The sequence below is a fragment of the Tricharina praecox genome (assembly GCF_024521635.1).
Source record: "Tricharina praecox strain CBS 144465 chromosome Unknown BZA05scaffold_52, whole genome shotgun sequence".
Lineage (NCBI taxonomy): Eukaryota > Fungi > Ascomycota > Pezizomycetes > Pezizales > Pyronemataceae > Tricharina > Tricharina praecox.
In genome coordinates, this window is record NW_026250454.1 from 26,134 (window position 1) to 51,895 (window position 25,762).

General features: G+C 55.5%; 3 protein-coding genes across 3 annotated transcripts; 2 read left to right on the forward strand and 1 right to left on the reverse strand.

The window, feature by feature from the left end:
* The first annotated feature begins 1,018 nt into the window (after positions 1-1,018).
* Positions 1,019-7,841, forward strand: BZA05DRAFT_465442 (uncharacterized protein). The gene is made up of 2 exons (XM_051487763.1): positions 1,019-5,551; positions 5,620-7,841. Exons 1-2 carry the CDS (start codon positions 1,355-1,357, stop codon positions 7,660-7,662), a joined length of 6,240 nt encoding a protein of 2,079 aa, XP_051334695.1. The 5' UTR covers positions 1,019-1,354; the 3' UTR covers positions 7,663-7,841.
* A 3,000-nt stretch (positions 7,842-10,841) lies between these two features.
* Positions 10,842-12,139, reverse strand: BZA05DRAFT_380466 (uncharacterized protein). Its single transcript, XM_051481915.1, has 2 exons — positions 11,643-12,139; positions 10,842-11,587 (listed from the first exon to the last, which is right to left on the reverse strand). Exons 1-2 carry the CDS (start codon positions 12,059-12,061, stop codon positions 11,326-11,328), a joined length of 681 nt encoding a protein of 226 aa, XP_051334696.1. The 5' UTR covers positions 12,062-12,139; the 3' UTR covers positions 10,842-11,325.
* Positions 12,140-14,287: 2,148 nt separating this feature from the next.
* Positions 14,288-15,903, forward strand: BZA05DRAFT_439792 (FMN-linked oxidoreductase). Its single transcript, XM_051486553.1, has 3 exons — positions 14,288-14,471; positions 14,543-14,803; positions 14,861-15,903. The coding sequence occupies exons 1-3, from the start codon at positions 14,430-14,432 to the stop codon at positions 15,800-15,802; spliced, it is 1,245 nt and encodes a 414-aa protein (XP_051334697.1). The 5' UTR covers positions 14,288-14,429; the 3' UTR covers positions 15,803-15,903.
* The last annotated feature ends 9,859 nt before the right edge of the window (positions 15,904-25,762 follow it).

Consider the following 25,762-nt stretch of genomic DNA (forward strand, 5'->3'; position numbering starts at 1 on the left):
AGCGCAGGGTCCCTAGCAAGGTCCGACCTCGTTTCTTTTGGACGCCCGACCGACGACGCCCGACCCCGACCGACCCCGACCGACCGGCCGAAGCGAGATGTCACACCCACCACTTTGGGAATTAGACAGGGGCCTTCTGGGTATATGTATGATATGGTATGGTATGAAAACGAAATAAAATGAAACACCAACAATGGCACCTTCCTTACGTTTCGTCTCGTTGCGGTGCGGTGATTTTGGCTGTTGGAGGAGGCGGAGCTGAGGGATGTTTTCACGACGCACATCAATTATTTGTTTCTGCTCAAGGAGGGAATTCGTTTCTCTGTGGATTTCCAGGGGCTAGAGCGGCGAAGCTTCGAAGGGGCCCGTGCCGCAAAAAACGGAAAACGCAAAACCGCAAACCCAAGGAAGTGATTGGCTCGGTTCCGTGCACGGGGACGGGGGTGTGCGGTGGGTGTGCGGTCTGCAGTGCATGGTCCCCAGGAATTGAAAAACCAATAACGGATGGGGATGAGGATGAGAGGGAAGGAAGACAGGGCCGTTTAAGGGTTCGCGTGGGAGGGTGTGAAGGTTGAGGTTGATATGGGTTCTATGGGTTGTACGGGTGGAATGGGAATGGGGGCTCATGGCAGAAGGGCCGGAGAATGAGGGGGTGAATTGAGTTCTCGCGTGCGCAGTTCTTGTGTTTGGCTAGAGTAGAGATGGATCTTCTGCACGAGCAAGGGGAGCTGGCGAGGGGAAGGGGCGAGTGGGTGCCTGATGTGATGAGCTTGCCAGCATCGCGATTGTGAATGCGCGTGAAGGATTTGATGACGATGTGGAATTATAGATGGTAGGAGGAATCCAGAGACAGGAAGAAGAACGAGAAGAATGCAGGAAGGGGAAAAGGGACCACAAGACTAAAGCCAAAACTGTTGGTTGAAGTTTCACAGACAACGGAAGTACCCATGGGTCGAAAGAGGGCACGGTAGTTATCATTTGCTGTCCATTTGCGTAGTGTAGTTACGGTGGAAGGTACCCTCCAACCAACCAACTATCTCCTATTCCATCCTCATCTCCATCGCAACTCACCTCACACCTTCACTCTTGAATTAACCCCCGTTAACCACTGTACCGCGAACTTTTTCGATTCCGCACGCACGCTCGTTTACACAATCGTTTCGTCCCATACGCGTTCCATTTACACAGCAGTCGACTACTCTGGTTGCTATACTATACACCCCCGAATCCCCACCGAACCGACGTACGAAACGCAACGAACGAACTCACACAGGGTCCCACATACTGCCCACCCCGACCACGCAGCTCTCGCTGACCACCGCCCGTCCAGCCCTACAGTCAATGAACTAACTCGATGCCGTGGACACCGCTTCCACGCATCGCCTTCGCGATCGCGACGTACCCGTTCAACCCATCGACGCGCGACGACCTCCCGCTCGAGCTTGGCGATGAGCTGTACATAATCGAGCAGTGCGCGTCGGGGCAATGGTTCCGCGGGTATCTTGTCGCGCCGCCGTCGCTGCTCGCGGGACTGACGAGCACAAAGGGCGCCACGCTTGAGGCCCGCGTGTTCTCCGGCATCTTCCCGGCCGCGTGCGTCGACGTCAAGGAGTTCTTGACCACGGAGGTCCCCGCTGCGGAGGGGATGGTGGAGGATGAGGAGGAGGAGGGGGATATGGAGGACGAGGATCCGGACCAGGCGGCGGAGGTGGATAGAGCCCGGGAGCTGAAGCGCAACCGCAGCAGGAAGAAACGGGACTCGCTCATGCGCGGTGGTGGGAGTAGGTCTGGTCATAGGAGTAGGAACCCTGACCGGCCGCGGCCCGCCGCGCCGGTGCCCATGCTCAAGGTCGGCGATGAAACTAGCAGCTATGAGGGAGAGCCACTGGTCGACGAGATAGCAAGTTGTCTCCGCGAGTGGCATGCGGCGAATCTGCACGAGCTCCTGCTCGGACGGCAGTACCCGCTGCTGGACGAGTTCTCGGCGCTGGTCCAGCAGCTGGACCTGTCACGAAGGCAGCTGCTGAATGATGTGCTTACTAGGCAGGAGTTGGTGCGCACGAGGGAGGACACCGTGTGGAGGCTCGTCAAGGGGAATAAGTTGCTGGGGAGGGAGATCATCGTGCGGGATCCGGTCACAGGGAGGATACTCACGGGAGAGGACTCGAGTGTCGAGATCACCCAGCTGCAGAGCGTCATGTCGCTGCTCGACGAGCCGCCGAGGATGAAGGAGGATGGCGCGGTGAGGAGGAATCATCTGCAGCTCGAACACCGCGGATTCATTGGGGGCAATGGCAACACCGAACCCACCACGATCGTCTACTACCTCGCCACGAAAGCCAACAAGCCCGTCTCGGAGTCCCTGATCGTCGAACTCGATGCGAGCGGCAAGCCGATCGACCAAGCGGCGAGGCTGATGGCCTTGTTCACCGATATATCGGCGAGGGATGCCGAGGATTTGTTTCTCGTTGCGAGAGTCTACACCAACGGCAGCATGGCGTGCGCGGGGCCGAACGCGGGGAGTAGCAGCAGTGGCAGCAGCTCCAAGTCGAACGCAAGTGGAGTCGACGGCGGAATGGCCAAGGCGATCAATCACCACCACGCACGGGTTGCATCGCCTACCCGCGAGGAGAAGAAATTGAAGGGACGTGTCAGTGTGCTGTTCAATCCCAGGCCGAAAACGCCGGGGAAGGAAAACGACATTAGAGTGAAGTCGGCAGGAAAGTCCGGCAGTTCGCGGCGAGATCACGATAGCACCCCGTCGAGTCCTGCGTCGTCGGCAGGTGGCTATACCCCGCCCATCCCCGCGATGCCCCAGTTGAAGCCTAAGATGGTGGAATTCAAGAAGGCAATCGGCGTCGGCGTGCTGGATATTGGCAGGTTCATCAAGCAGGACCAAGGCGCCGAGCAGGTGATGCACATCTTCATCCCTCAGCGGCCGACCACCACCGACGGCGCCGGCAAGGGTTCCGTGCGCGACAAGAACAACAGCAGCAGCACCCCCGAGTCGATCGATGACTGGGACCGGCTGGTGCGCGATGTGATCGAGGCACGCACCAAGAGTCCCTCCGTCCCCGAGCCGATGCTGGGCTCCAACTACCGCAAGTCCTCAGCGGCATCCGACATGCGACTGCCGCACGAGAAGAACGCACGAGCCGACAAACTGCAGATATACATGAAGCCGTTCCCGGCTCCGGACGCGGAGGAGCTCATCCGCAGCATGCCAACCGTGTTCCACCAAGTCACGCCCACACGCAAGATCGGCTTCACCGGCGCGCCCACCAAGCCCCGCAGCGACATCTACATCACGCTCTCGTCACTGACTCTCCCGCGGCACGCCGTATTCGTACACCCCAAGATCGGCTCGACGCCGTTGCCCCCGTGGTCGCAGTTCGGTCAGCTACAGCTATCGATGGAAGTGCGGCGGAATTCGGGCGAGAAGATTGGCAACGTCATCTTCCCATCGGCGAACTCGCCCGGCCTGACGATATGGAAATCGGCGACGATATCCTCGAGGGACGAGACGTGGAGCCAGACCGTGCGGCTGTCGCTGAGGGAAGAAGACGTGCCTGATGCGCATGTGTTCCTCTCGCTCTCGGGGATTCCGAACCCGCCAGCGGCGATGGCGTGGTTCCCGCTGTGGAATAAGGGCTCGTTCCTGAAGGATGGAGAGCACGAGCTGGTGCTGCAGAAGTACGACGAGGATACGGCGCTGCCGTTCGGGAATGGGTCGCTGGGGAGCGGGTACATCGCTACGCCGTGGATTCCCGATCCCAGTGGATGGGCGGCGGCCCTGGCCATGGGCGGCGCGCCTTCGCACATCAAAGTCAAGAGTTTCCTCTGCAGCACAGTGTTCTCGCAGGACGATGTTCTGCTGTCGTTGCTGCGATGGAAGGAACTCGCGCAGACGGAGCTCATCGACTGCCTCCGCAAGGTTGTCTTTGTGCCGGAGATGGAGATCGTCAAGCTGCTGCGTGAGGTATTCGACGCGCTCTTCGAGGTGCTTGTTGAGAACACGTCAAAGGCCGAGATCGAGGACCTGGTGTTCAACGCCGTCGTCACCGTACTTGGCATCGTCAACGACCGCAGATTCAACATGGAGCCGATCGTCGACGAATACATCCACACGCTCTTCGACTACCCGTTCGCGGCGCCGTGTCTGCTGCGCTCGTTCACGCGCCTGCTCAACGACCCGTCGCATATCGACAACTCGGTGCGGCTGCGCGCCGCGTTCAAGGTCGGCAAGCACATGTTCCACTTCATCGTCAAGGCGCGCGAGAAGCAGGTGCTCAAGGAGAAGAGCATCGGTATCAACGGATCCCAGTCGTTCACCAAAGATCTCCGCGGCGTGTTCAAGCTGCTCGAGAACTTGATGCAGAGCGCTGATCCGCGATTGGTCGGCTCACAGACGCTGGCTGTCCAACATTTCCATCAGTGGCTGCCGGAGCTGGTCGGTGTGCTGACGCAGGAGGATATTCTACTCGTCGCTATCGACTTTATGGACTCGTGTCTCAATGTCAAGGGGAAGCTGGTGCTGTACAAGCTGGTGCTGATCGTTAACTACTCGCGAAGCCAACTATTTTCGCTACCGGAGGATCGCCGCGCGTTGACGGTGAACACTGTTCGGTGGCTGGAGCCGCATTGGGGGAGGACGTATGAGGTCACAACTCAATGGCGGGAGCAGGTGCGGCTATGCTGCAGCGTCATCGCGGAACAGGTCGAGGAGCTCGCCGAGGAGGTGTCGGAGTACATCCCCAAGATTGTGGATTCGTACCGGATCATACAGGCGCACGGACATGGGGAACGGGACTCTTTCAGTCTGCTCTTCCCGAAGACATATCCGTTCCCGTCGAAGCCGCTGCCGCTGACAGAAGGTTCCGGTCCGGTGTTCGACGAAGCGCTGATCGAGCTCTCGGCGATCCTGGCGGCGATGTCGAGTATCCCCACGAGTCTGCACCTGGTCCTGCTAGAGGACGACCTCGCCACGCTGCTAATGGACGTGCTGAAGGTGCACATGAGCATCCTCAAGTGCGAGGCGTTCCCCGAGTCGTGGCTCAGCGTGCACATCTACCAGCATAAGAGCACCATGCGCACGCTCGAAAATCTTGCGGGGATCCTGGTCGACTCGTTCCTGCCCGATCCCGACGACGCCGATAGGTTCAACATGGACTTGTGGCAGGCGTTCTTTTCCACGCTGCTGACGCTCGTCGGCAGTGATGCCCTCGCCCTGGAGACGTTTCCCGAGCAGAAGCGCCGCGCCGTGTGGAAAGTTGCCGGGGACGTGCGCGAGGTCGGCGCTGATCTGTTGAGAAGGACGTGGGAGGCGATTGGGTGGGAGACGAGCTCCGATGATAAGAGGAGGTTTGCGATCGAGAAGATGGGCGGGTATCAGGTGCAGTATGTGCCAGGCCTTGTAGCGCCGATCGTCGAGTTGTGCTTGAGTGTCCACGAGGGCCTCCGCAGTGTCGCCGTCGAGGTGCTTCAAACCATGGTCGTCAGCGAGTGGACCCTTAGTCAGGATCTCAGCGTGATTCAGGCAGAGATGATTGATGTTTGTTTTTCCGCACTTCTATGGGGTGTCCGTGAAGTGGGTGTGTGCTGGGCTGATGAAATCTGCAGAGTCTCGACCGCCTGTTCAAGAGTAAGCGTTTGACCGAGAGCATCACGCAGAAACTGTTCATTGCCGATCTCATCGAGCTGTTTAAGCCACTCTCGTTGATTCCCGAGGACCCGCTCTCGGAGACGGTGGGTGTGCTGCTCAGGACAGTCGACGAGTTCTTGGATCTCCTCGTCGCCGTGCATAACACGCCGCTCGGCGAGGCTTACCATATCATGGACACCCTGCGACTAATGGATTTCCTCAAGGATATGCGCAAGGAGGATATGTTTATCCGCTACGTCCACCAGCTGGTCAATGTGCAGCTGCAATCCAACAACCTCGTCGAAGCGGCGCTGTCGCTGAAACTACACGCGGATCTCTACACGTGGGATGTGCACGAGCGCGTGCCCGCTCTCACGGACCCGAAGTTCCCGGAACAGACGGCGTTCGAGCGGCGAGAGCAGTTGTTCTTGGAGATGATTGGTTACTTCGAGGACGGCCGCAGCTGGGAGCTGGCATTGGACACGTACCGCGAGCTCGCGGATAACTACGAGCACACGGTGTTTGAATACACGAAACTGGCGCGCTGCTATCGGGCCATGGCGAAGCTGCAGGAGTCGATCCTTGAGGGCAACAAGAGCGAGCCCCGGTTCTACCGCGTTGCCTACTACGGAATGGGATTCCCCGTCGGACTGCGGGAGAGGCAGTTTGTCGTGCAGGCGGGGCCGTACGAGGGCGTGCAAATGTTTGCGGACCGCATGCTCATGCAGCATCCGGCGGCAAGACTCGTCGATGATCATGTCGACAGCGTCGAGGGGCAGTTCATCCACATCCTTCCCGTCACCCCGGAGATCAACTATGCGATCCCGGCGTACCGCAAGCAGCGCGTGCCAGCCAATGTCAGGGACTACCTCACCAAGCGCGGCATCAGGGCGTTCAGCATCGCGCACCAGCCCGAGGAGAACACGGCGGAGGATGCGTGGACCGAGAAGACGGTGTTCATCACGGTCGAGCCGTTCCCGGCGATCCTGAAACGGTCCGAAGTGCTCGACTCGGTCATTGTGGGTGTGTCCCCTGTCGAGCGCGCGATCGAAGAGGTTCTCCGCCGCACACGCGAACTGCAGGAGCTCGATCATAAGTACGCCGAACAGAAGATCGCTGATGTCTCGCCGTTCTCGATATGCCTCACCAACGCTGTCGATGCGAATAAGAGCGTCGCTAACTACAGGAACCTGCTCGAGGAACACGAGACCAAGGAGGAGCTGAGGGAGTCGCTGAGAACAGTGTTGGCCGAGCATGTGGCCATCATTAAGAAGGCGTTGAGCACGCACGCCCGCATCGTTCCTGACAACCTCCGGTCAGTGCAGGCTAACTGCTCGAAAGCGTTCGAGGCGACTTTCCGACGTGAATTAGCGGAAGCCAGTCCACCACCTCTCGCCGTGCCCTCGGTGCCCCCAGGGCAATGGAAACCGCAAGCCACCACTACCTCCTCGCAGCAGCAATCAGTGCACGAAGCGACATCCGCGCAGATCCACAAACTAGAGCACCACCCAACACCGCTGACCGCACCCCCACCACAAGTCCGCCTCAACCGCAGCATGTCCGTCCGCTCAGAAGCGAACACGGAGAAGTCCGCGTCCACCGGCCGCAGGCTCACCAGCATGATCTTTGGCAACGGCGGCGCAAAGGAAGTCATGGTGTCCTACCGCCCAGCTATGCCGCCGATGCCGGCGGGACATCCGCCGCCGCCCCCGCCACCGCCCCCGCCCGAGTCGCTGAGGTCGGTGTCTACCTCTAGATCTAGAAGCAATAGTGTCTCCACCAGCCGCAGCAGGAAGAGCTCCAAGAGCGCAGGTCCGGCGCGCGGCCGCGAGAGCTTGGATGAGCGCGACAGGCCGAAGACCGCCGGCAGGTTCGAGAAGGGCATGGGGAACGTGAAGCGGCGGTGGAGCGCGCTGCACCTAGTGCCTAATGGCGCGGCGAAGAGGGAGGGGAAGCGGGATAGGAGCAGGGGGAATGGCGGGAGCGATATGGGGAGTACGCTGGAGGAGGATGAGGATTGAGTATTGAAGCAGATATGTATGCGATAGGTGTTTTGTTTTGTTTTGTTTTGTTTAACTTTGCTTTGTGTTGCTTGCTTTGGCATTAAAGGATTGCTGGCGCGTTTCTTTTATTATTATTTGTTATCTTATTTCTGTCACTTCGGCTGGCATAGGGATTGGGGGCGGGCGGGGGAGTGGGAGGGGGTTGTTTCCTTGCGTTTGTGTTTTGTTGAATCTTTGATACCTTGCCTGGCTGGCAGTTTCCTATTTCTTTTCTACATTTTTCTCCATTACTTACCTTTACTTTACTTATCCCCACTTCCTATTCCTTTTCCTTTTCACAAAAAGTTCATATTTTTATTTATCTTTTAACCCGAGTACTTAGTGTTTATTCTTATTTTTCTTTCTCTTCTTTTCTTTCTCGATTTCAATACTTCGATTCGCTCCTTTGTTTACTTTACCTATTCCATTTTCCTTATTATCTTTATTGTGGGTTACAGTTACAGTTATATAGCGATTCTAGTTACTCTTTGGGGGCGCAGAGGGCGTGTATGGTATGGTGTACGGGGAGGGCGCAGAGGTCTGAGGGTGTATGGGAAGAGCGAGAGAAGGGAAGCGAAAGAAACTGGATTTTCTTCAAGATCGTGGGCACTAGAGTGTATGTAGGATGGGGAGGGTGAGGAGAGAATGAATAAAGAACATAGAAGGCTGTTTTACCTACTCATATGTGTGTGCATGTGCCTGTGCCTGTGGATGGAGAGGGTGAAGGGTGGACGGTGGACGGTGGGTGGGTGAACTGACGTGCTCGAGGATGAGGACCAGGAAAAGGACAAAGGACGGGGAATAGACGGGGAGAAGGGAGAAGATAGAACGGGGATGGAGCGGGGATGGAGCGGGGATGGAGCGGGGATGGAATGGTGATTTGAGGAGACTGTGTAATACGATCATAGATGCGATAGTACAGTACATACGAATAGAGCGTCGAGGTTGCCCTATCTAAGGTACCTATCTCCTGTGGCTTCTGGCAAGTGGTCTCAACGATACCGTACCGAACAGCTATACTAGTATGGTCTTTGTTTTGCTTTTGCTTTGCGTTTAGTTTCGTATTGTACTCGACTGATCTCGCGGCCATGGTACATAAGACTGTCCACATACCACCTCGACTCCGGAATTGAATATGAAGGAAGGTGCATCAACGGGTCAAGCGCCGCCCACCCCCTCCCACCGTCTCATGAATGGTGGGACTACGTAGGACTCGAAGGAGATGAGATTGATATGAAATTGAGGTGTTCAACCGTCCGTCATGATGGGCAAACGGGCGAGTGCGGAATGATGGAACAAAATTAAAATACGGCTTTTTACCCTCGTGGACCCCTCCAGCGCTGAAATTACGCCCATGTACCCCCATTACCTCGATGTACTCCACACAAAACTTTATAATTAAAGTACAGTAATTGTTTACCACAACAAAACAGATTTATTTCTCCACCACCACCAAAGACCAGATTTTAGGTCAATTAAAGTACGGCAATTCTTCACCACAACAAAATTCATTTCTCAATCACTAAATATTCCTTTTGTCTGCAAGCCACCATTGACCAAGATACCGCGGGGTAGACCGGCAAAAAAAGCGAGTACAGAAGGGCGACATGCGGAGGAAGGAGTACACTCCTAGCAATGGTGGACTTAGTCGGCCGGACGTGCCTAATAAACCTCCGCCACGCTGCAGCATCTGCACGGGTGTTGGCTACTATGCGCCTAAATGTAGGCAGCCACATAGGTAAGCAATTACTGAATAAACCGAAAAATAGGCAGCTACATAGGTGGTTCTACTGGGTAGAACTACAATCTGGCTTTTGGTGGTGGTGGAGGAATAAATCTGTTTTGTTGTGGTAAACAATTACCGTACTTTAATTATAAAGTTTTATGTGAGGTACATAGAGGTAAGGGGGGTATATGGGCGCAATTTCAGCGCTGGAGGGGTCCACGAGGGTAAAAAGCCGATTAAAATATTGTAAGAAGTAGCGAGTGATGGTATGTGAGCGGCTGTCGGCTGCTGTTAGTGGGTCGGAGCAAGCGGGATTGGGTGGCGCGGAGTCTTTATTTTTGTCACAGCGGATGTGAGCGCAAGAGAGAGAGAGAGTTGATGCTTATCCCATGGATCGTAACGCGCTGAAGTTCCAAAATCGCCTCAGAAATAGCCACTCCTCCACCCACCCAGTGGAACCACCAACACTCCGGATTAGGGCTGTGACTAGATAGAGTTATTCTTTAATACTAATGAAGGGTTCAAATCATCTGATAATTGTTTAAGGCACACTTTCTACTCAGAATTACAAGTTCACGTCATTATCACAACTTTGCACGAGAAGTACTGGCCCACCAACACATGAAATCTTGCCCTCAACCCCTAGAATTCATACAATATGATGCAGCCGCATCTGAGATTGCTGTGACGTAGCGGTGTCCCCAGGACTTACGCGATCATTGGATTTTGGGCGCAAATGTTGACATGTTCTCCTCCTCTCAAGAAGAGGCAGATTTTTGTCCGGCGGTCTATGCCATCAAAACTATGGTCGCAAAGGGAGGTTTTATGCTCAATTACCTTTCGTAGCAAGATGAAAGATTATATGATACTATTAGAGGTAAATATGGAAGAATGAAAATGGCGACTACTCGGGGCATTGAATTTTGCGAAGAATGTAGACACCTGGACCGCTTCTATGGCGTCCCACAACAGGGCAGCTGGCGATGTGACGCTTGGAATACGATAGAGTAGTGTTGTAGAACACATTTGGTGAAATCTGGGCTTCCGGGACTGGTTTTGAGACGGCAGGAGTGTGATTTATGTTTCTGCCAGGTTTGAGCGAGTGATATATTATGCGGCAGCATTTATTCATCGATGCTTTGTCTTTTAAAGAGTTGGTGACAGTCAAGGGCTTTTAATATACCACGTCTTTGTGCTCTGAGGTGGCCATTATGTAGATGACGATTTCCGCGCTGAACAAGGCAGGTTTGTATCCGAAATTTCGGCTTGCCAGATGGTGAAGATCCCTCACGCGTCTTCACCTTTATAATGTCAACCACAAGCGTGAAATTTTCCAAATTTCATTAAATCGTAGCCCAGAGCCAAGAAAACAACTCTCTTCGCCAATTCTTTGGACTTATATGGCCTACTTTTGGAGATGTTCCGGGTTGAGTAGATTCGCGTACTTATTTTGGAATTCTAGGTCTAAACTTGCGATCCGTCGGATAGTAGATACAGATGAGAGTGAACGGGCAAAAGAGAGTTTATAAGGAGATACAAAGACAAATCCCGTCATTTACGTCTTCCAAGATCATGCCATGATATCTCACATAATGATATCACTAGGTACATATTCGATTATTGAGTCGATCATTGAGTCGATCGTTAGGTCGATCATCGACGTCACTCGCCCGCCCTGCTTCCTGCTCGAGGACATCCGACAGGATTCCTTCACCGACATTTATCGGTATGGTACCTATGCGATCACGCTGGTCTCGCGTAACGATTGTGCAGCTATTGCTTGGGAAGAGAAGTATTCGGGGGAAATGGGGTTGTCCGGCGAGGCTGGGATCAGTGTAGGTATTATAGTAAACCCCTCCTGAGCATCCCCGTATCCCCCATCCCCCATCGTCATGACCGCACAGGGTATCTGCGATCTAATGGGCCTTCTTCCCCTCCGCCTGCAGCCGTCTAACCTCTCCATCGAAGCGCTTAACACTGCCGATGCCCTCGATGAACGTAGCCGCAATCCACTTCCACCACAGCGCCGATCCCGTGAAAACGCTATGCTTCGGCAGCCGCGTGTTCTGCATCCACACACACTCGGCCACATGGATCGCCAGAATGCCGCAAAAGAAGACCTTGCAGTATCCCGCAAGCACTGCCGCGACCGCGTCGAGGCCGCCCATGAAGATGTACCTACAATCCATCAGCCAGCTGAACACACACTTATCGTTGTTGGGGGGTGACAAACTCCCTCACAAACCCGCCGCGGGCAAACTGCACGGCACCATTCCAGAACGACCAATAGCCAAAGCAGACGGCGGCGGAGACGACCGCGCCTAGGGGACCGGGGGGCACCCATCTAGTGACGGTATACCTCGATCTGCCCAAGCCCTCCATCGCCTCGTGCGCGAGGGCGACAAGCCGCTCGCGGCTCTCGCCCAGATCCGCCATAGGCGGGTGCAAAGGGATGTTGACGGTGCTCGTGGCGCCGTGTGCGGACGTGATTGTCAGTGTGAGCTTCTCGGTGCTGACAGAGGTCAGCGTTGCGGTCCGCGCTAGCGAGGACGGCAGCCGCGCGAAGAATAATGCGTAGTCGTGGATGCTGGAGGAGTGCTGCGCATTCATGTGCGCGCAGATGCGCTCCGAAGGGGATTTTTCGGCGGCCATGGTGGGTGGAGGGCGGGGAGTGGTGGTCGTGGGTGGTAAGGGGGTGGTCGTGGGTGGTAAGGGGGGTGGGTGTTGGTGGGTGGGTTGCGTAGATGGGATGGAACAACGCGAACAAAGATAAGTTGTCGAAGTCCGTGCGTCGCGTTCGATCCGGCTACGTGTCGCATCTGTCCCTAACCCACAACGTCATGGTGCGTCACTCGCGGGCTAGTTGCGGGCGTCTGGTATGATTGCCATGATCTACTTAGGTCACAGGGAGCGACTGATTAAACAAAAACGTAAGGCGATTTACCGCCTGGTGCCGTCGTCTCGTTGAAGGATTCGTGAAACCTGAGGATTTGAAATCGAAATCCACAAGGTGCGGCGGATATATCGCAGTTTGATAGCCAGTGCCCCCAGGCCCTTTTTTCTTGGCTTTTTGCTGCCAGTCAAATCTCATACCAGCGAGTTGGGCCCTATCTATGTATCCATCCACGCAAAGAGAGGAGTAAATACACGTGAAGAGTTTTGCGAGCTCTCTTCCCTCCATCTCAAAGAGCTGCAGTACCGGACCTCATCCCCGCTACTTCAGCTTCAGTTTCAGCCCCTGTTCGCGGATGGGCCAGCAGCCGGTTTGTGGACGTGGACGTGGATGTGATCTGATGATGTTTGGGGACAGCCCATATGTACAGTACTATCCGTCTGTCGCCCAGAGTCTTCTGCATCACAGCTACATATATACCCAGCCCAAACCCCCGTTCGTCGAGCGGGAGAGCTCCAGCATATGCATGGATGTGGGAGACCTACAAGCGGTGCATGTGTAGGTAAACAGCAGAGCTGGAGGGACGGTTTATGAGCTCAGGACTTTACTAGGTAGTAGTGGGGGGTTTCATCGAATCTGCCGATACCGAACCCGATTGATTCTACCTACTCTGGATTACCAACACGCAGAACACTTTCTATCCTGGTGTATAGGTATACCGTCTGCCTGTACTTGCCTATCCGCTCTCACGATCCGCTTACACAGCCAACACAGCAAAACCCCACATCCCCAGGTTCGCCGTTCACGATCAGGTATCCGCACATAAGGTACGTGGAGTAGGTATGTACATACCCGATGGTAATCCGCAGCGGCCCGCACGTTCCGTCCGTCTCGGGCAGATCGCCGTCGCTTACTTAACCCTGCCACGGAGATAACCCTGACGGCTGTCGAACAAAAAATGTCTTTCGACGGATTTTCTCCGTGAGTGCTGGGTTGTGACGCGCTAGGATGCGTAGTCGCCGCGCTATCATAACTAGGCTGGCAGAAGATTCTGGAAGAGAGCCCGGAGGACGCTGGGTAGCGGTGACGACGGCGCCGACCGACCGACCGGCCGTTGAGATTGGGGGGATCTCTGCCGATTCTGCTCCGCTCGGAGATATGATGATGCGGAGATGTGGGGATCTACAGGGAGAAGAATGGGCTGTTCGCAGCGGAGAAATCACTAATCGCAACGGATGGGTGACTTCACTAATCGGACGACACAGCAAATTCTCTCTTCACTCGCTACACAGATAGAGTACGGTAGTTACCTGGATAATGGACACCGGAGGGAGGGATTTGCGGCAGGCGTCACGCAATAATCACCGAGCCGGGGGAGCTGACAAACCTCGCTGCCACGCCCCACCCGGCGTGCGACTGCTCTTCTCGATTCTTCGCGCATCCGCTTCACCGATCCGACAGCGAGACACCGTGGCGAAGAGGCCATCCGATGCACCCGCGGGGGGCAGAATGTCTGGGCGGGGAGACACCCGGATGCCCCCGCGAAATCATGGCACGATTTCGCCAAGATGGGGTGACAGCCGCGGTGCGCTCGTTTTTTCCTTCCCGTTCGTTATTGGCCGATGCCGGAATACTCTACACACTCCCACCACCGCGCGTGGGAAACAAACCCCCGCGCAGAAAAGCAGTCAGCTTCGGGTGGCTCGGAGAATTACTCGAAAGCAGCTAGAGTGCTGGACTACATACGTGTGGAAGCGCTTCGACTGCAATAATCCGATTGCCTGCTAGTGGCCGGTTCATGTGCTATCGCGGTTGCCGTCGTCCCATTGGGCAATCGCAAACGCGCGCGGTGTTGCACAGGAAATTTATGGTTGCCATGCATGTCGTCATGCTTGCCGGTTTCTCTCCTGGCGCGTTCCTGGATTAATAATTCGTCGGATTTGTAATCTGACAGGATCGGTATTCACAGCGGGGCTGCTCTCCCACCGAAACTCCTCGCAACGAGTGTGAGGTGACGACTGCGCTACCGCGCGAAGATGGAGGTTATAAAGCCCTGTGGACTGTCCGCTCTGGTATCAATCTTCATTCAATTCGGTATCAATTCACATCCACGATACTACAGCCACAATGACCGACACTTCCAAGATCCAGAACACGCCTGCGGCGAACGTGAGTTTTCTCCCGTGCACATGGCTGTGTTGTGTTTGTAGGCCACTCAACTGACATTGTGTTCTTCGCAGACCTCCTATTTCACACCCGCCCAGGTTCCTCCGGCCGGATCGGCCCTCGTCCCCCAGTCCGATGGCAGCGAGGTTCCCACCCTTTTCCAGCCCTTGAAGATTCGCGGCGTCGAGTTCCAGAACCGCATCTTCCTGTCGCCGCTGTGCCAGTACTCTGCTGAGAAGGGCAACATGACCCCGTGGCACATGGCCCACCTCGGTGGAATCTTCACTCGCGGAACCGGATTGGCCATCATTGAGGCTACCGCCGTTGTCGAGGAGGTTAGTTCCACCCCGTAGTCCACCACATTGATCGGGACTCGGTGTTGATTATCGCAGTCTGGTATCACCCCCCAGGACGTTGGCCTCTGGAACGACGAGCAGATGGACTATATGGGCAAGGTCGTCGAGTTCGCGCACTCGCAGGGCCAGAAGATCGCCATCCAGCTGGCGCACGCCGGACGAAAGTCCTCGTGCCTCGCCCCGTGGTTGTCCCGCGGCGACGTTGCCACAGAGGCACAGGGCGGCTGGCCCGACCGCGTGTTCGCCCCCAGCGCGATCCCGTACGACGAGCGCCACCCTCAGCCCAAGGAGATGAGCCTTGCCGAGATCGAGCGTGTCAAGGCCGGTTTCGTTTCCGCCGCCAAGCGCGCCATCGCCATCGGCTTCGACGTGATCGAGATCCACAACGCGCACGGCTACCTTCTGCACTCTTTCCTTTCGCCGGCCTCCAACCAGCGTACCGACAACTATGGTGGCAGCTTCGAGAACCGCACGCGCCTGACCTGCGAGATCGTCGACGCCGTCCGCGCCGCAATCCCTGAGTCCACCCCCCTGTTCCTCCGTATCTCCGCTACCGACTGGCTCCCCGAGAGCCGCGACGCGTGGACCCTCGAGCAGACCTGCCGCCTCGCTCCTATTCTCGCCGCTAAGGGCGTCGACCTCATCGATATCTCCTCCGGTGGCCTCCACCCCGACCAGAAGATCCCCCCTGGCCCTGGATACCAGGTCCCGCTCGCACGCGAGGTCCGCAAGGCCGTCAACGGCAAGTGTCTCGTCTCCGCCGTCGGAACCATCAACACCGCCAAGCTCGCGCAGCAGATCCTCGACGACGAGTCGGCCGATGTCATCCTGGTCGGCCGTGGGTTCCAGAGGAACCCTGGCCTCGTGTGGCAGTGGGCTGAGGAGCTGGAGGTTGAGACTGCCGCTGCCAAGCAGATGGGCTGGGGCTTTGGCGGCAAGGCCGGTGGAAAGAAGAGAAAGACTGGAACTGTCCCTTAGATTAGGACAGTTCAGGTGGAGCTGTAATGTATAGGATAAATAGATGGGAGGATTAGACAGATCAAAGAATGTATATACAAAAATAGATTTTGATCAAAACCGTAACAGTTATCGACTGAATCAGACCTCAATGATTCGTGCAAATTCGAGAAGTGCCAGGGCAACGCCGTGGAGTAGGCATCAGACGACGTCAATTATACGACAGTCCCACGAAAATATCTGAGCGGCACACAAATAAAAACAGAATGTGCGGCCATGCAAGCTACGTACATTCCCAGACGAAATCAATATCCTCTGCTAAATCTGACCAGCCGGCGGCGGTGAAGTGACACACCGACTCGATGGAATACGATCATCCAACCATACGCAGCGGACCTCCGGGTTCGGATCGACGGACATAGTATCCCTACAACTAAGCTACCCAGTACCTTTCCAAACTTCTAGTATTCAACCCCAAGCGGTCCGGACGGTGGACGTTCCCTCGGAGCTTCGCACACGCAGGTGACAGGTGACAGATATGCCCGACGAACGAGGGGCATCGACAGCCGCGCGGCCCTTAGCCCCATTGAATGCTATCTAATCATCGTGCGCGCATCTTCTTCCCCCCAAACGAATGGGGAAGCTAGAGAATGGGAAGCTAGAGGGTGGGGAAGCCAAACTGGGGAAGCCAGAGATTCCCGGATAGCCAGTAGTGAATCAAAGTATGCGGGCGGTGCAGTACGATGGGTTGGGGCTACCAGGCAATGCGGTCCGGGGGGCGGGGGAGGAGAGGCTGCTCACGAGGCGTCGCTGGCGGCTGGCGAGTATCAATGTATTATTCGACCGCCGCCGTTCCGGATTCGGGGATTGCAAACATCCTGCGAATAGAAAGTTGTGTCGGCCGTGTCGTCCGTGTCGACCCTCGCCTCACCTCACCGGGGTTGGCAATGTCCGTAAGTCCATAACACTGATGGTGACAGTCTCAATTGCCAAACTGCCAACCTCTGCCATCCTCTGCCAAACTGCCAAAATCGAAAGGGCGGATCGAACTTTGAAGTTTGAATAGATAGTCTGGATCCGGACGCAACTGCATCGACGCCGTCGATATCGATATCAATATCGATATACATCCCCAGGCTAGGCGACTCGGTCCGGACGGCTTTCGAAGCCCTGTGGCTCGATCATGGCAATCGTGGCAGTGAGTGGCTTTATTACTTTGTCCGCCAGGCGGGGTAATGGGAAGGGCTTTGAGATTGCTCCTCCCGTTGCGCACGCAAGGAGGTTGACTGAAGAAGGTGGTCGGAAGAAGGCCGCATAGGGGATTGAGTATATACTTGCAAGTGCTTACTCACGCACAGGCTGGATTTCAATCGAGACTGGCGACTGGCGGGTAGTGGCGGCCGCGGCGGTGGTCGTTCCTGACTCCTGAGTACACTGTACCGGTATCTATCTCGACTCTCGAGAGCAAGAAAAGGCCGCAATCATGAAGTCCAGAGGCCAGGAGCGGGCACGTGCAAGCCAACAATAGTACCTGTGTAGGTACTAGTAGGTACATATCAACCTCCGGGTACGGTACGTCAGGCGCAGCGGTCCGGCGATGGAAGGTGGATCTTGCGATTGAATCGACCGTGGCTCTGGTATCTACCTAACTATCCAGCTGCTAGAATTACCGCTACACCGGACAGAGGATGTACCATAGGTGTGAAGAGTCAAGACGGCGGAATCGGATGGTAGGAAACGGTATGTACGTACACAGCCAACTACATAGTAGCATCACCCGAATGCGGACAACTGAAGTAGAGCCATGATCAGACCAGACCAAAGCGGAGCATAGAAGAGCATAGTATCGTAGGTGTTCCCGTCGCGGAGTAGACTCATTCACTATAGTAGAGTGCTGACAGCTCATATGTGCGTGAGTACTTACATACGAGCTTACATACGAGCCATAATTATATCTCCAGCAGGCCCAAGCTCAAGCCCAGGGCTCAGGCTTAGGCGACACGGTCCGGTGCGGCGGCAGCCATGATCTGCAACAGCCTCAGGGTGTGCGGTGCGCAATTGCTTAGGGATGTGGTTGTGTATGGACTTATAAAGGTACATATAGTATGTAGATGAAGCAATTGCGGAAGTCCCCGCACTCAACTCAACGCGACTCAACTCGACTCGACTGGTTAGGCGGAAAAATTAAAAATAATCGCAGCAGGGGACTTAGGAAATGGCATGTGAAATTGTGAAGTGCTCAACTCCCGAGCGGCGAGTAGTTAGAGCACATACCGGTGTGTATCTACCATCTCAGACGCCCATGCACTCCCGCGGGGGCTAAACCGACATCTAACGGCCGTCCAGTGTCCACCACATCGATGCACCGCGTAGTTTCGTCCCGCCTGCCGTGTCGTCTCGACTCGGGTTGCCAGTCGCACTCCTTGCGCCGTTGCGCGGTCAGCCCTACGCGTTTCGCCCGTGCAGTAGGTATATGACCTGCCGACCTGCCAGACCTGCCAGAGCTGACCGATCTAACCGGACGATTGCCCGTTGCGAGTGACGGCCCATGACACTCGTCCCGGCTGTTCAGGCTGAATCGTGCGTCCGCCGTCCGCAGCGGACGAATCGGCTGGCTTCCTGGATCCTTCCTTCCTTCCTTCCAGGCTGCAGGATGATCCGGAAAAACGTCACAGAGGCACAGAGGTGGAAGGGAAGGAAAGCGGCAGGTCGGCTAGTGCTTATATGTACCGTATCTGTGCAGTGTGCAGTGTGCTTCCGAATTGGCCGGCGTGTTTTTCTTTCTTTTTTTCTTTTCGCTTTTCGCTTGCAACTGGGTGTACCTAGGGGGCCGTGGGCGGTTGAGGAATCCGCATGCTCCGGCTGATTCCGTAAAATTCGGTCTTAATCGTCGCCGGGCTGGGCTGGTACAGTGTCTACATAGGGACGGGCCGATGCTCCAGCGTAGTACTGGTAGGAGGTATGTAGTTATCACGTTGGATGGGGGGTTTGCGGTCAGTGCACGGGCCCATACATACTCTAATCCGTAGGGTTCAATTCGCAAAAGTTGTCTTATTTTTTTGTTTATCTGCGGACAGTTAGATGGAAACGCTGGTTTGACACTTGAGTTCGTGTGTCAGTCAGAGGGGGCTGCACAATATCAATGCGAGATTCGGACAGTTTCCACGCGTGGACGAAGCGGCGGTGCGGACAGAGTCTGGTTAATCGGACGGCAATTATAGAAACAGCCCACCACCACCACCACCACCACCACCACCAAGTTCCGGAAGTCATCTATCGATCGTGGCGGATTCACGCTGGGCTGAGTTACCGATCGTCCCTGATTACTCTAGATACTCTAGATACACTGTTCTACTCTACTCTATCTATCTCTCTATCTATGTACAAACATACAGCTCGGATACGGAAAGAAAAACATAGATAAAAAAAAACCAAAACCAAAACGCCCGTACATACACCATGTATGATGTATGCACATTCTTTTCCTGCCGCTTTTCCTGCCGCTTTTCCTGCCGCAATATTCTCGAAGACCTCCACCGCCGACCCCTGAGGCGATCACACCCATCCCCCTCCCCCCTCCCCCCTTGCCCCCCAACTGTCCCACCCCCTTCCCCCGGCCCCGCGGCCCCTCCCTCCCTCCACGCCCCAACTTCTCAACTCCTCAAAATCCCCCTATGCCTTAACTCATTCTGCGCAGCAGTTTGCGCATAGACGACGTACGCGTCCTGGTGGGGTGCGAGCTGTAGATATCGCTCCAGCGGGTTCGATGTCGTCTCCACCCACGGGCACGGCACAAACGTCTCCTCGCGGATTATCGACGCGTCAGTTGCGGGCACTGTGGAGCCGCTGCGGGCCGCAGCGATTTGGAGATTTAATTGGCGGCCGCCTTCCAGGCGGCGCTCGGTGTGATGGGGGTCGTAGGACATTGGATGGATGGGGGAGGTGGCGCTGGGTGGCTGGGCAGTGGGTGGGTGGGGTGGCTGGTGCAGACGACGGAGAGATGGTAGCTGCCAACTTGAAGTGTGTTTATGGGTTCTGTTCTGCGTGCGAGTGGGGATATGGCACGGCTGTGGTTTCTTCGTTGAAGTATGTCCGATTGAGTGGCGGTGATGAACAGCGGAGAGGCGGATGGTTATAATGATCTGGTAAGTAAAGTAAAACGACCGGATCCAGGCTGATATATACCTCTGAGGAGGAGGAGGGCGAAGAAGGGAGGATGTATGAATTTTACGCAACGAAACGAGCGGCATTGCTGGAAAGTCGCCGACTGGCTGTGACGGCGGCGGCGGCGGCGGGCGTAATCCACAATCGCGAGGGAGGGAGCCACCGCATACTCGATCCGAGCCGCAGTCTCGTTCGTTCGGTCTAGCTAGCTATCATGTCTAGGTCTGTAGACTGTAGGTAAGCACTTACTGGACCACTTGGCTGATTGATGGATTACTGTCGCCTCCTTCTCTCCAGCCGAGTGAGTAGGTGAGACGGGAAATTCGGGCCGTCACTCCGCCGCGCCGCCCGTCGATCCCTGCGCCCACCCTGCATAAGCCCATACCATACCATAGATACCATCCATCACACGGCGGCGGCCCGCTGTGTACGCATGTACATACAACACACATACGTCGATAGCCGATTTCCCGCATCTCCGGCGCCAGCGTGTCGGGTTCTGATCTTCCCTTTCTTCCCTTCCTTCCCTTTCTGCCGGCGTGCGGATCGATGGGTCAGGTCAGAGTCGTTTCGAAAGAATCCTGTGCCTATATTGGGAATTTGGATGCCAGCCGGGACGGAAAAACTTACGCAGTTGAAACTGCTGCGCTGGATCTTGCGCTATCCGACGGGGAGGCCGGCGAAGGGGGCCGTTGAGCTTCATGCCCCCATGCCGACAAGCCGCCGTCGTGCTGAGTCGAAGCTCTTTCTCAAACAAGAGCCGTCGAACTTCAAACTAACTACAGTAGTTGGCGGCCCCCGCCCAGGTCACCACCGGCGCTACATATTCCATTCATCTGCAAGTCTGCAATGACGGTATCCTCTCTCGCCCCCACGTGCACCAGACAACAGTTTCTCCGACTACACCCCGGGACAAAAGCAAAAACACACCCCCCCACTCCCAGTCATGAAACCGCAGGTCCGCAGAACCTCAGTTTCATTCTCGGCCCAAACCTTCCGCCTGGCAGATGCCGTAGCACAGCACAACACAGCCGGCTGCCGCCAGGGAGCAGGGAGCAGGGATCGCAGTGACAGCTATCAGTGCTTTACCTACTTTGCATCTGTGGATGTGAATAGCTGTCCAGAACAGAACATCCAACGCCGTCGAAACGCGAATTAGCCTGCCTGTGGGAGGATGAGGGTGAGGGTGGGCGGCAGCCTCCGATGCCGTGGTACCGTGTGTCCACCGTGTGCGCATTCCGGCCGCCGGGAGGGGCCTATCAGTTGATGGTGGTGGTGGTGGTGCTACTGGTGGTGCTGCTAGAGAATCAGATGGATATGGGAGCACTGTAGGATGTAGTTACTCTACCGACCGCGTGCGCAAGCAGGTTCAAGAAGCACATCTCTATCATACTACATACTAAGGACAGGGTTTCGCTGATTTGTACAGATTGTAAATTCATCTATCATGGTATCGTGATCATGCCAGCATGCCTACACAGGTACGCACAGTACATACGCAACCTCATGGACAATATGCTTGGACGGGCTTATCGCAGTCTTGCAGATGAGCCGCGGATTTGTTTGATCGCGGATAGACGGACGCACAGACAGACTTGGTGCTGCTCTATGTATGAGGTACGTAGGAACGCTGTTCTGCCGGAGCGTAGGTAGATGTGCCGAAAAGATCCTCACGCCACCTCACGACATGAAGGGGATGGTGGTGGTGGTGGCGGCGGACGTATGTGCGACGAGCTCGGTAATGGAACCGGGTTGGTTCTCGTATCAATACGCTTGCGTCGATGGGACGTTTTTCGCTCGATTATGTGTTCGACTACTTGCTCGATTACGTGCTCGATTACTGATTCTTCTGCTTGCGTTTTTCGCGGCAGCGACACTCGGAGTGGAGAGGGAGCTACCAAGTCCTTCGATGACTGGATAGGTAAGTGGGGCACTCCGTCGAAGTCGAAGTCATACCAAAAAAACAACCAGAACCTCCCCCTGCGCCGCTCTCAAATACGGTATGTTCGATAGTGTAGTGTAGTGTACCTAGTGTACAAGCCTTCTCGCATGTAAGCTGTAACTGCCTAGGAAAACCGAACCGTCGAGCCGTCCGGAGGATCCACGGAAGAAAATCACAGCCTCACAGGAGCCGCGTGATATGATGTGACGCGACGGAGGTAGAGTGTTCGAACTATGTAGGTGGCCATCGCCTCCTGGCTACCACGGTGCGCCCCATCGTCTTGGGGAGGTTACGTACTCGAATCCCGCCCCGTCTAGTCCAGTGCAGTCGCGCACAGCACAGCACAGCACAGAACAGCACAACAGAGCAGAGCAGACCGAAGTGGAGTACGGTAGGTATCACACATAGTAACATAGATAAGATGAGCTCGGTACGTCATCCCCTGATCCCACCCTTACAGCCTACCGCCAGCGCTGCCATGCCTATTGCAGTAATATATCTTTCCCAGCGGGGTTGCGACTACCCACGGAGCGAGGAGCGGGGGATCCGAAGGGCGACCGACGACGGGAGTTCTACATATTGCGCATAGATCTGCGACGCTATCTTGCCATCTAGGTATATCGGATGTCTATCGTACCGTATGCATCGTACTCGCCGTGCGGGCTTACGTGCTGCGTGCTGCGTGAAGACGATTGGAATCCCGCTGATATATGTACAGGTAGATATTCTACCGGTCGGGTACGTTTTGCACGGACTGCGATACTCGAGAGTGGGGGCCAGCCAGACCACTCCACTACCGACCTGCGACTGCGACGGCGACCGCAAACCCGAGCTGTGGTTACGCATGTCTATGCATGGTTACGCATGGTTACGCATGGTTACAAAGCAACTACGACAACCTCCTGAGCGTGCGCCGCTTTACCGATGCGATGTACATGCAGAGGTACATACAGAGCCTGCGCAGCACAGCAGCAAGCGGCAAGAAAATGTTATCGAGCACCACCACCACCACTTGGCTAACCGGATTATTCAGACGCTCGTGTACTATACCAGGTCCTGCCGGTAATCCGAGTGATACCTACACGGAAATTGCGTACAGCTGCTCTGCGCAACGGACAACATACGGCGGTAACTGCCGCTTCCGAGCGACCGCTCCACTTCGCAACCGGACCGAGGGGAGGGGTGCAGCGGGGTTTGAGCGGACTCTCGCCCGCCGAGACTGGAGAGCAGTTTCAACATTCCTCTTGACTAGGTAGCAGGTAGAGTAGCTGCCCTGACGGCGGATTTTTCGGCCGCGGGAGTCTGATTGCGCGCGAGGGAAGATTCAAGACCTTAGACGCCGTTGACCGGCCCGGTTACTACCGTACGTACTACGGCGCGGCATCAATGCCGCCAAAATCCCCGCCCTGCGCGCGCGCAAGCCAATAGGTAGATAGATTGGTTGGTACTTTCTGTTGCTTGGGCAGGTTCTGTTCAGGTTCTGTTCAGGGCTCTTCCTGGGTTGCCTGGGTAGGCGGCAGGAACCCAGGCCCAGAGGCGGGACCCTCAGCGTGTCGGCAGCCGAGCGAGAGACTGCTGATGTGCTTTGGGCAGTGGAAATAGAGGGTGAAAGAGTGGATGTGTCAAAGATGAGAATCCCGCTGCTCATCCTGCGCAGTTTCCGCGCAATATCTGCGGACCGGAGGTCCTCTATATCTACCTACAGATTCTCTCGTCCCTCGCATAGGTCATAGTAGGTATAGCAGACCGATGACGATGACAATGACGATGTACGCCGAATCCGATACATTCTCTGCCAGCTTTCCCGTGGACTGCCAGCATTCAGCGATCGTCATAGCCACATCCACATTCCCGACGCGGCACGCCCAACACTTCCAGCATTGCTGCAGTCGTCATCGTCATCGTCATATTTCGGACGCAGAACGGTGACAGGGTGGAGAGATACTTGAGCACTCACGACAGGACATTGACGGCCCTGCGGCTCTTCTGGTGCAGTCTGACGGCCTCACGGCCGCTGCTTTCGGTACTGCGGGGCTCATTGTGTGCGGATAGACTAGGTATGGTGAATGACCAACTGCCCATATACTCGTTTCGATCTCTCGAGTCTTGATCGGCTGTGGACAGGAAATATCAGGGAGATGATGATCGACATGCGAGTGCCGCGATTGATGATTTGCCATATTCACTATTGACGTGCAGAGAGATCGCGAGCAAGAACATCGACTTCATCGATGCACATAGCCTATAGTCGTGCCGGTTTTTTGTTATGTTTCGTCGAATTACTATTCGGTCACAACCTAAAGGTATCAGGATCAAGGGCGATACCACTCCGAATGCTGATTCACAGTCCAGCCCAGACACCGTTCGGCGGCCCGTCGTAGCATCATCCGCCATCCGACCAGGTCTGCGCCAAAGATACAGGTAGGGCGCACCCGGAAAACGAACGCAGGAAAAGAAAAGAAACATCCACTCCGCCATGCATCCGCCTCGTTGAGTCCCCTGCCTCTGCATCAGAAGATGCCGCTCGGGTAGTGTGGGAAAGGAGTTACGAGTAGCGGTAGCGATTCCTCCGGCTCATCTCCAGCGATCCAGCGCCCCACATTCCTCGTCAACGGAGTGGAAGCCAGAGAGAGAGAGAGAGAGATCTTCCTGCTTTATTTCTCTCGCAGCCTATCTAGACGATGGCGAACCGTCGCACTCCTTTCCTGCCCACTCAGGCCAGCTGAGGGTCGAGACCGCGTTGCCAGCGAGCACGCTGTGGCGCCGCTGCGTGCCAAACAAATAACAAAGTAAATCGCAGCAAGAAAGTATCACCGCATATCCTCATCTCCTATTTCCTCGCACCGGCCGTAAACACAGTACCCTGCTGGCTGGGAACTCTTGCTCTGCCCCCGATGCGATGCTTGCCTCCTCCTCCTCATCCTCCTACTCCAGGTCTGGTGGATCGTCCTCCCCACATCCGTCGTTCCTGGAAACTCTAGGATTGCATCGCTGCACCGCTCATCGGCGAATACCTCCGCTATTGACCACCTCTCTTGCCTTCTAGGAGTAGAATCCAGAGTGTGTAGTTTAGCGAATTGCACACTAACGTACGAGTGAGGGTAGGTGCGTATGCGGTGAATTTCCACTTCCTTGCGCGACACACGGAATGCTGGGTACTTAACAGATGGGCGAGGCTGATAGGTGTCTCCTGTCATGACGAATTCATCTCATCTCATCAAGAGGATGGCATATACTATTGCGAGGTTCGTCGCGTGTACTGCTCACTCACTCCTCCGGGCCGCAGTCGGCGTTGTGGATCGCCCAAGCTGGAGTACTAGCACCCGCCGCCGACGAGGAAACACAGCGGGAAGATACAGCAATCGCGAATATGCAAGTCGATTCTTGCAACTAGACACTCCTCGCAAACGGGTTTTTTTTCCGCAAAAAAGTGATTGCTGCATGTTCTTTTTCGTAGGGGGGAGTAGCAGCAGGGGGTTCCAAGGCGCTAGTCTACATTCCACTGGTGTGTGTGCCTGTGAGACTGCAACGGTTTCTGGATGTCGGAGTCTTCATAGATATCGAGTGTAGAATAAAAGTCAGGGATTTCAATCATTCACAGCAGAATAATCTCAAGGGGTATCGCCGGTAGTGTTCGGTGTTCTGGTTGTGCTGGTGTTCGGATTTCTGTGACGATAGTCAAGTGATTATATACTCTACCCATACATCAAGCACGCGATAGGAAAACTCTTTCGTGAGGAACTTCGTTGCAAACACCCTCTGAGTCATGGTCTGGCGTAAGCGCTACGATGAGTCACCCACTGAGTCTAGGCGATAGAGTCGCCGTAAGCTGACACAGGGATAGTCGTTCCGATTAGGCAAGAAGTGCTGACCAC

Bases quoted from the DNA above. Each gene is read 5' to 3' on its own strand.
- BZA05DRAFT_465442 (XM_051487763.1), top strand. From the start codon at position 1,355: ATGCCGTGGACACCGCTTCCACGCATCGCCTTCGCGATCGCGACGTAC. The intron at 5,552-5,619 runs GTTTGTTTTTCC...TGAAATCTGCAG, and splicing joins TTCAGGCAGAGATGATTGAT to AGTCTCGACCGCCTGTTCAA.
- BZA05DRAFT_439792 (XM_051486553.1), top strand. From the start codon at position 14,430: ATGACCGACACTTCCAAGATCCAGAACACGCCTGCGGCGAAC. The intron at 14,472-14,542 runs GTGAGTTTTCTC...TGTTCTTCGCAG, and splicing joins AGAACACGCCTGCGGCGAAC to ACCTCCTATTTCACACCCGC. The intron at 14,804-14,860 runs GTTAGTTCCACC...TGATTATCGCAG, and splicing joins CTACCGCCGTTGTCGAGGAG to TCTGGTATCACCCCCCAGGA.
- BZA05DRAFT_380466 (XM_051481915.1), bottom strand. From the start codon at position 12,061: ATGGCCGCCGAAAAATCCCCTTCGGAGCGCATCTGCGCGCACATGAAT. The intron at 11,588-11,642 runs GTTTGTCACCCC...GATGGATTGTAG, and splicing joins CGCGGCGGGTTTGTGAGGGA to GTACATCTTCATGGGCGGCC.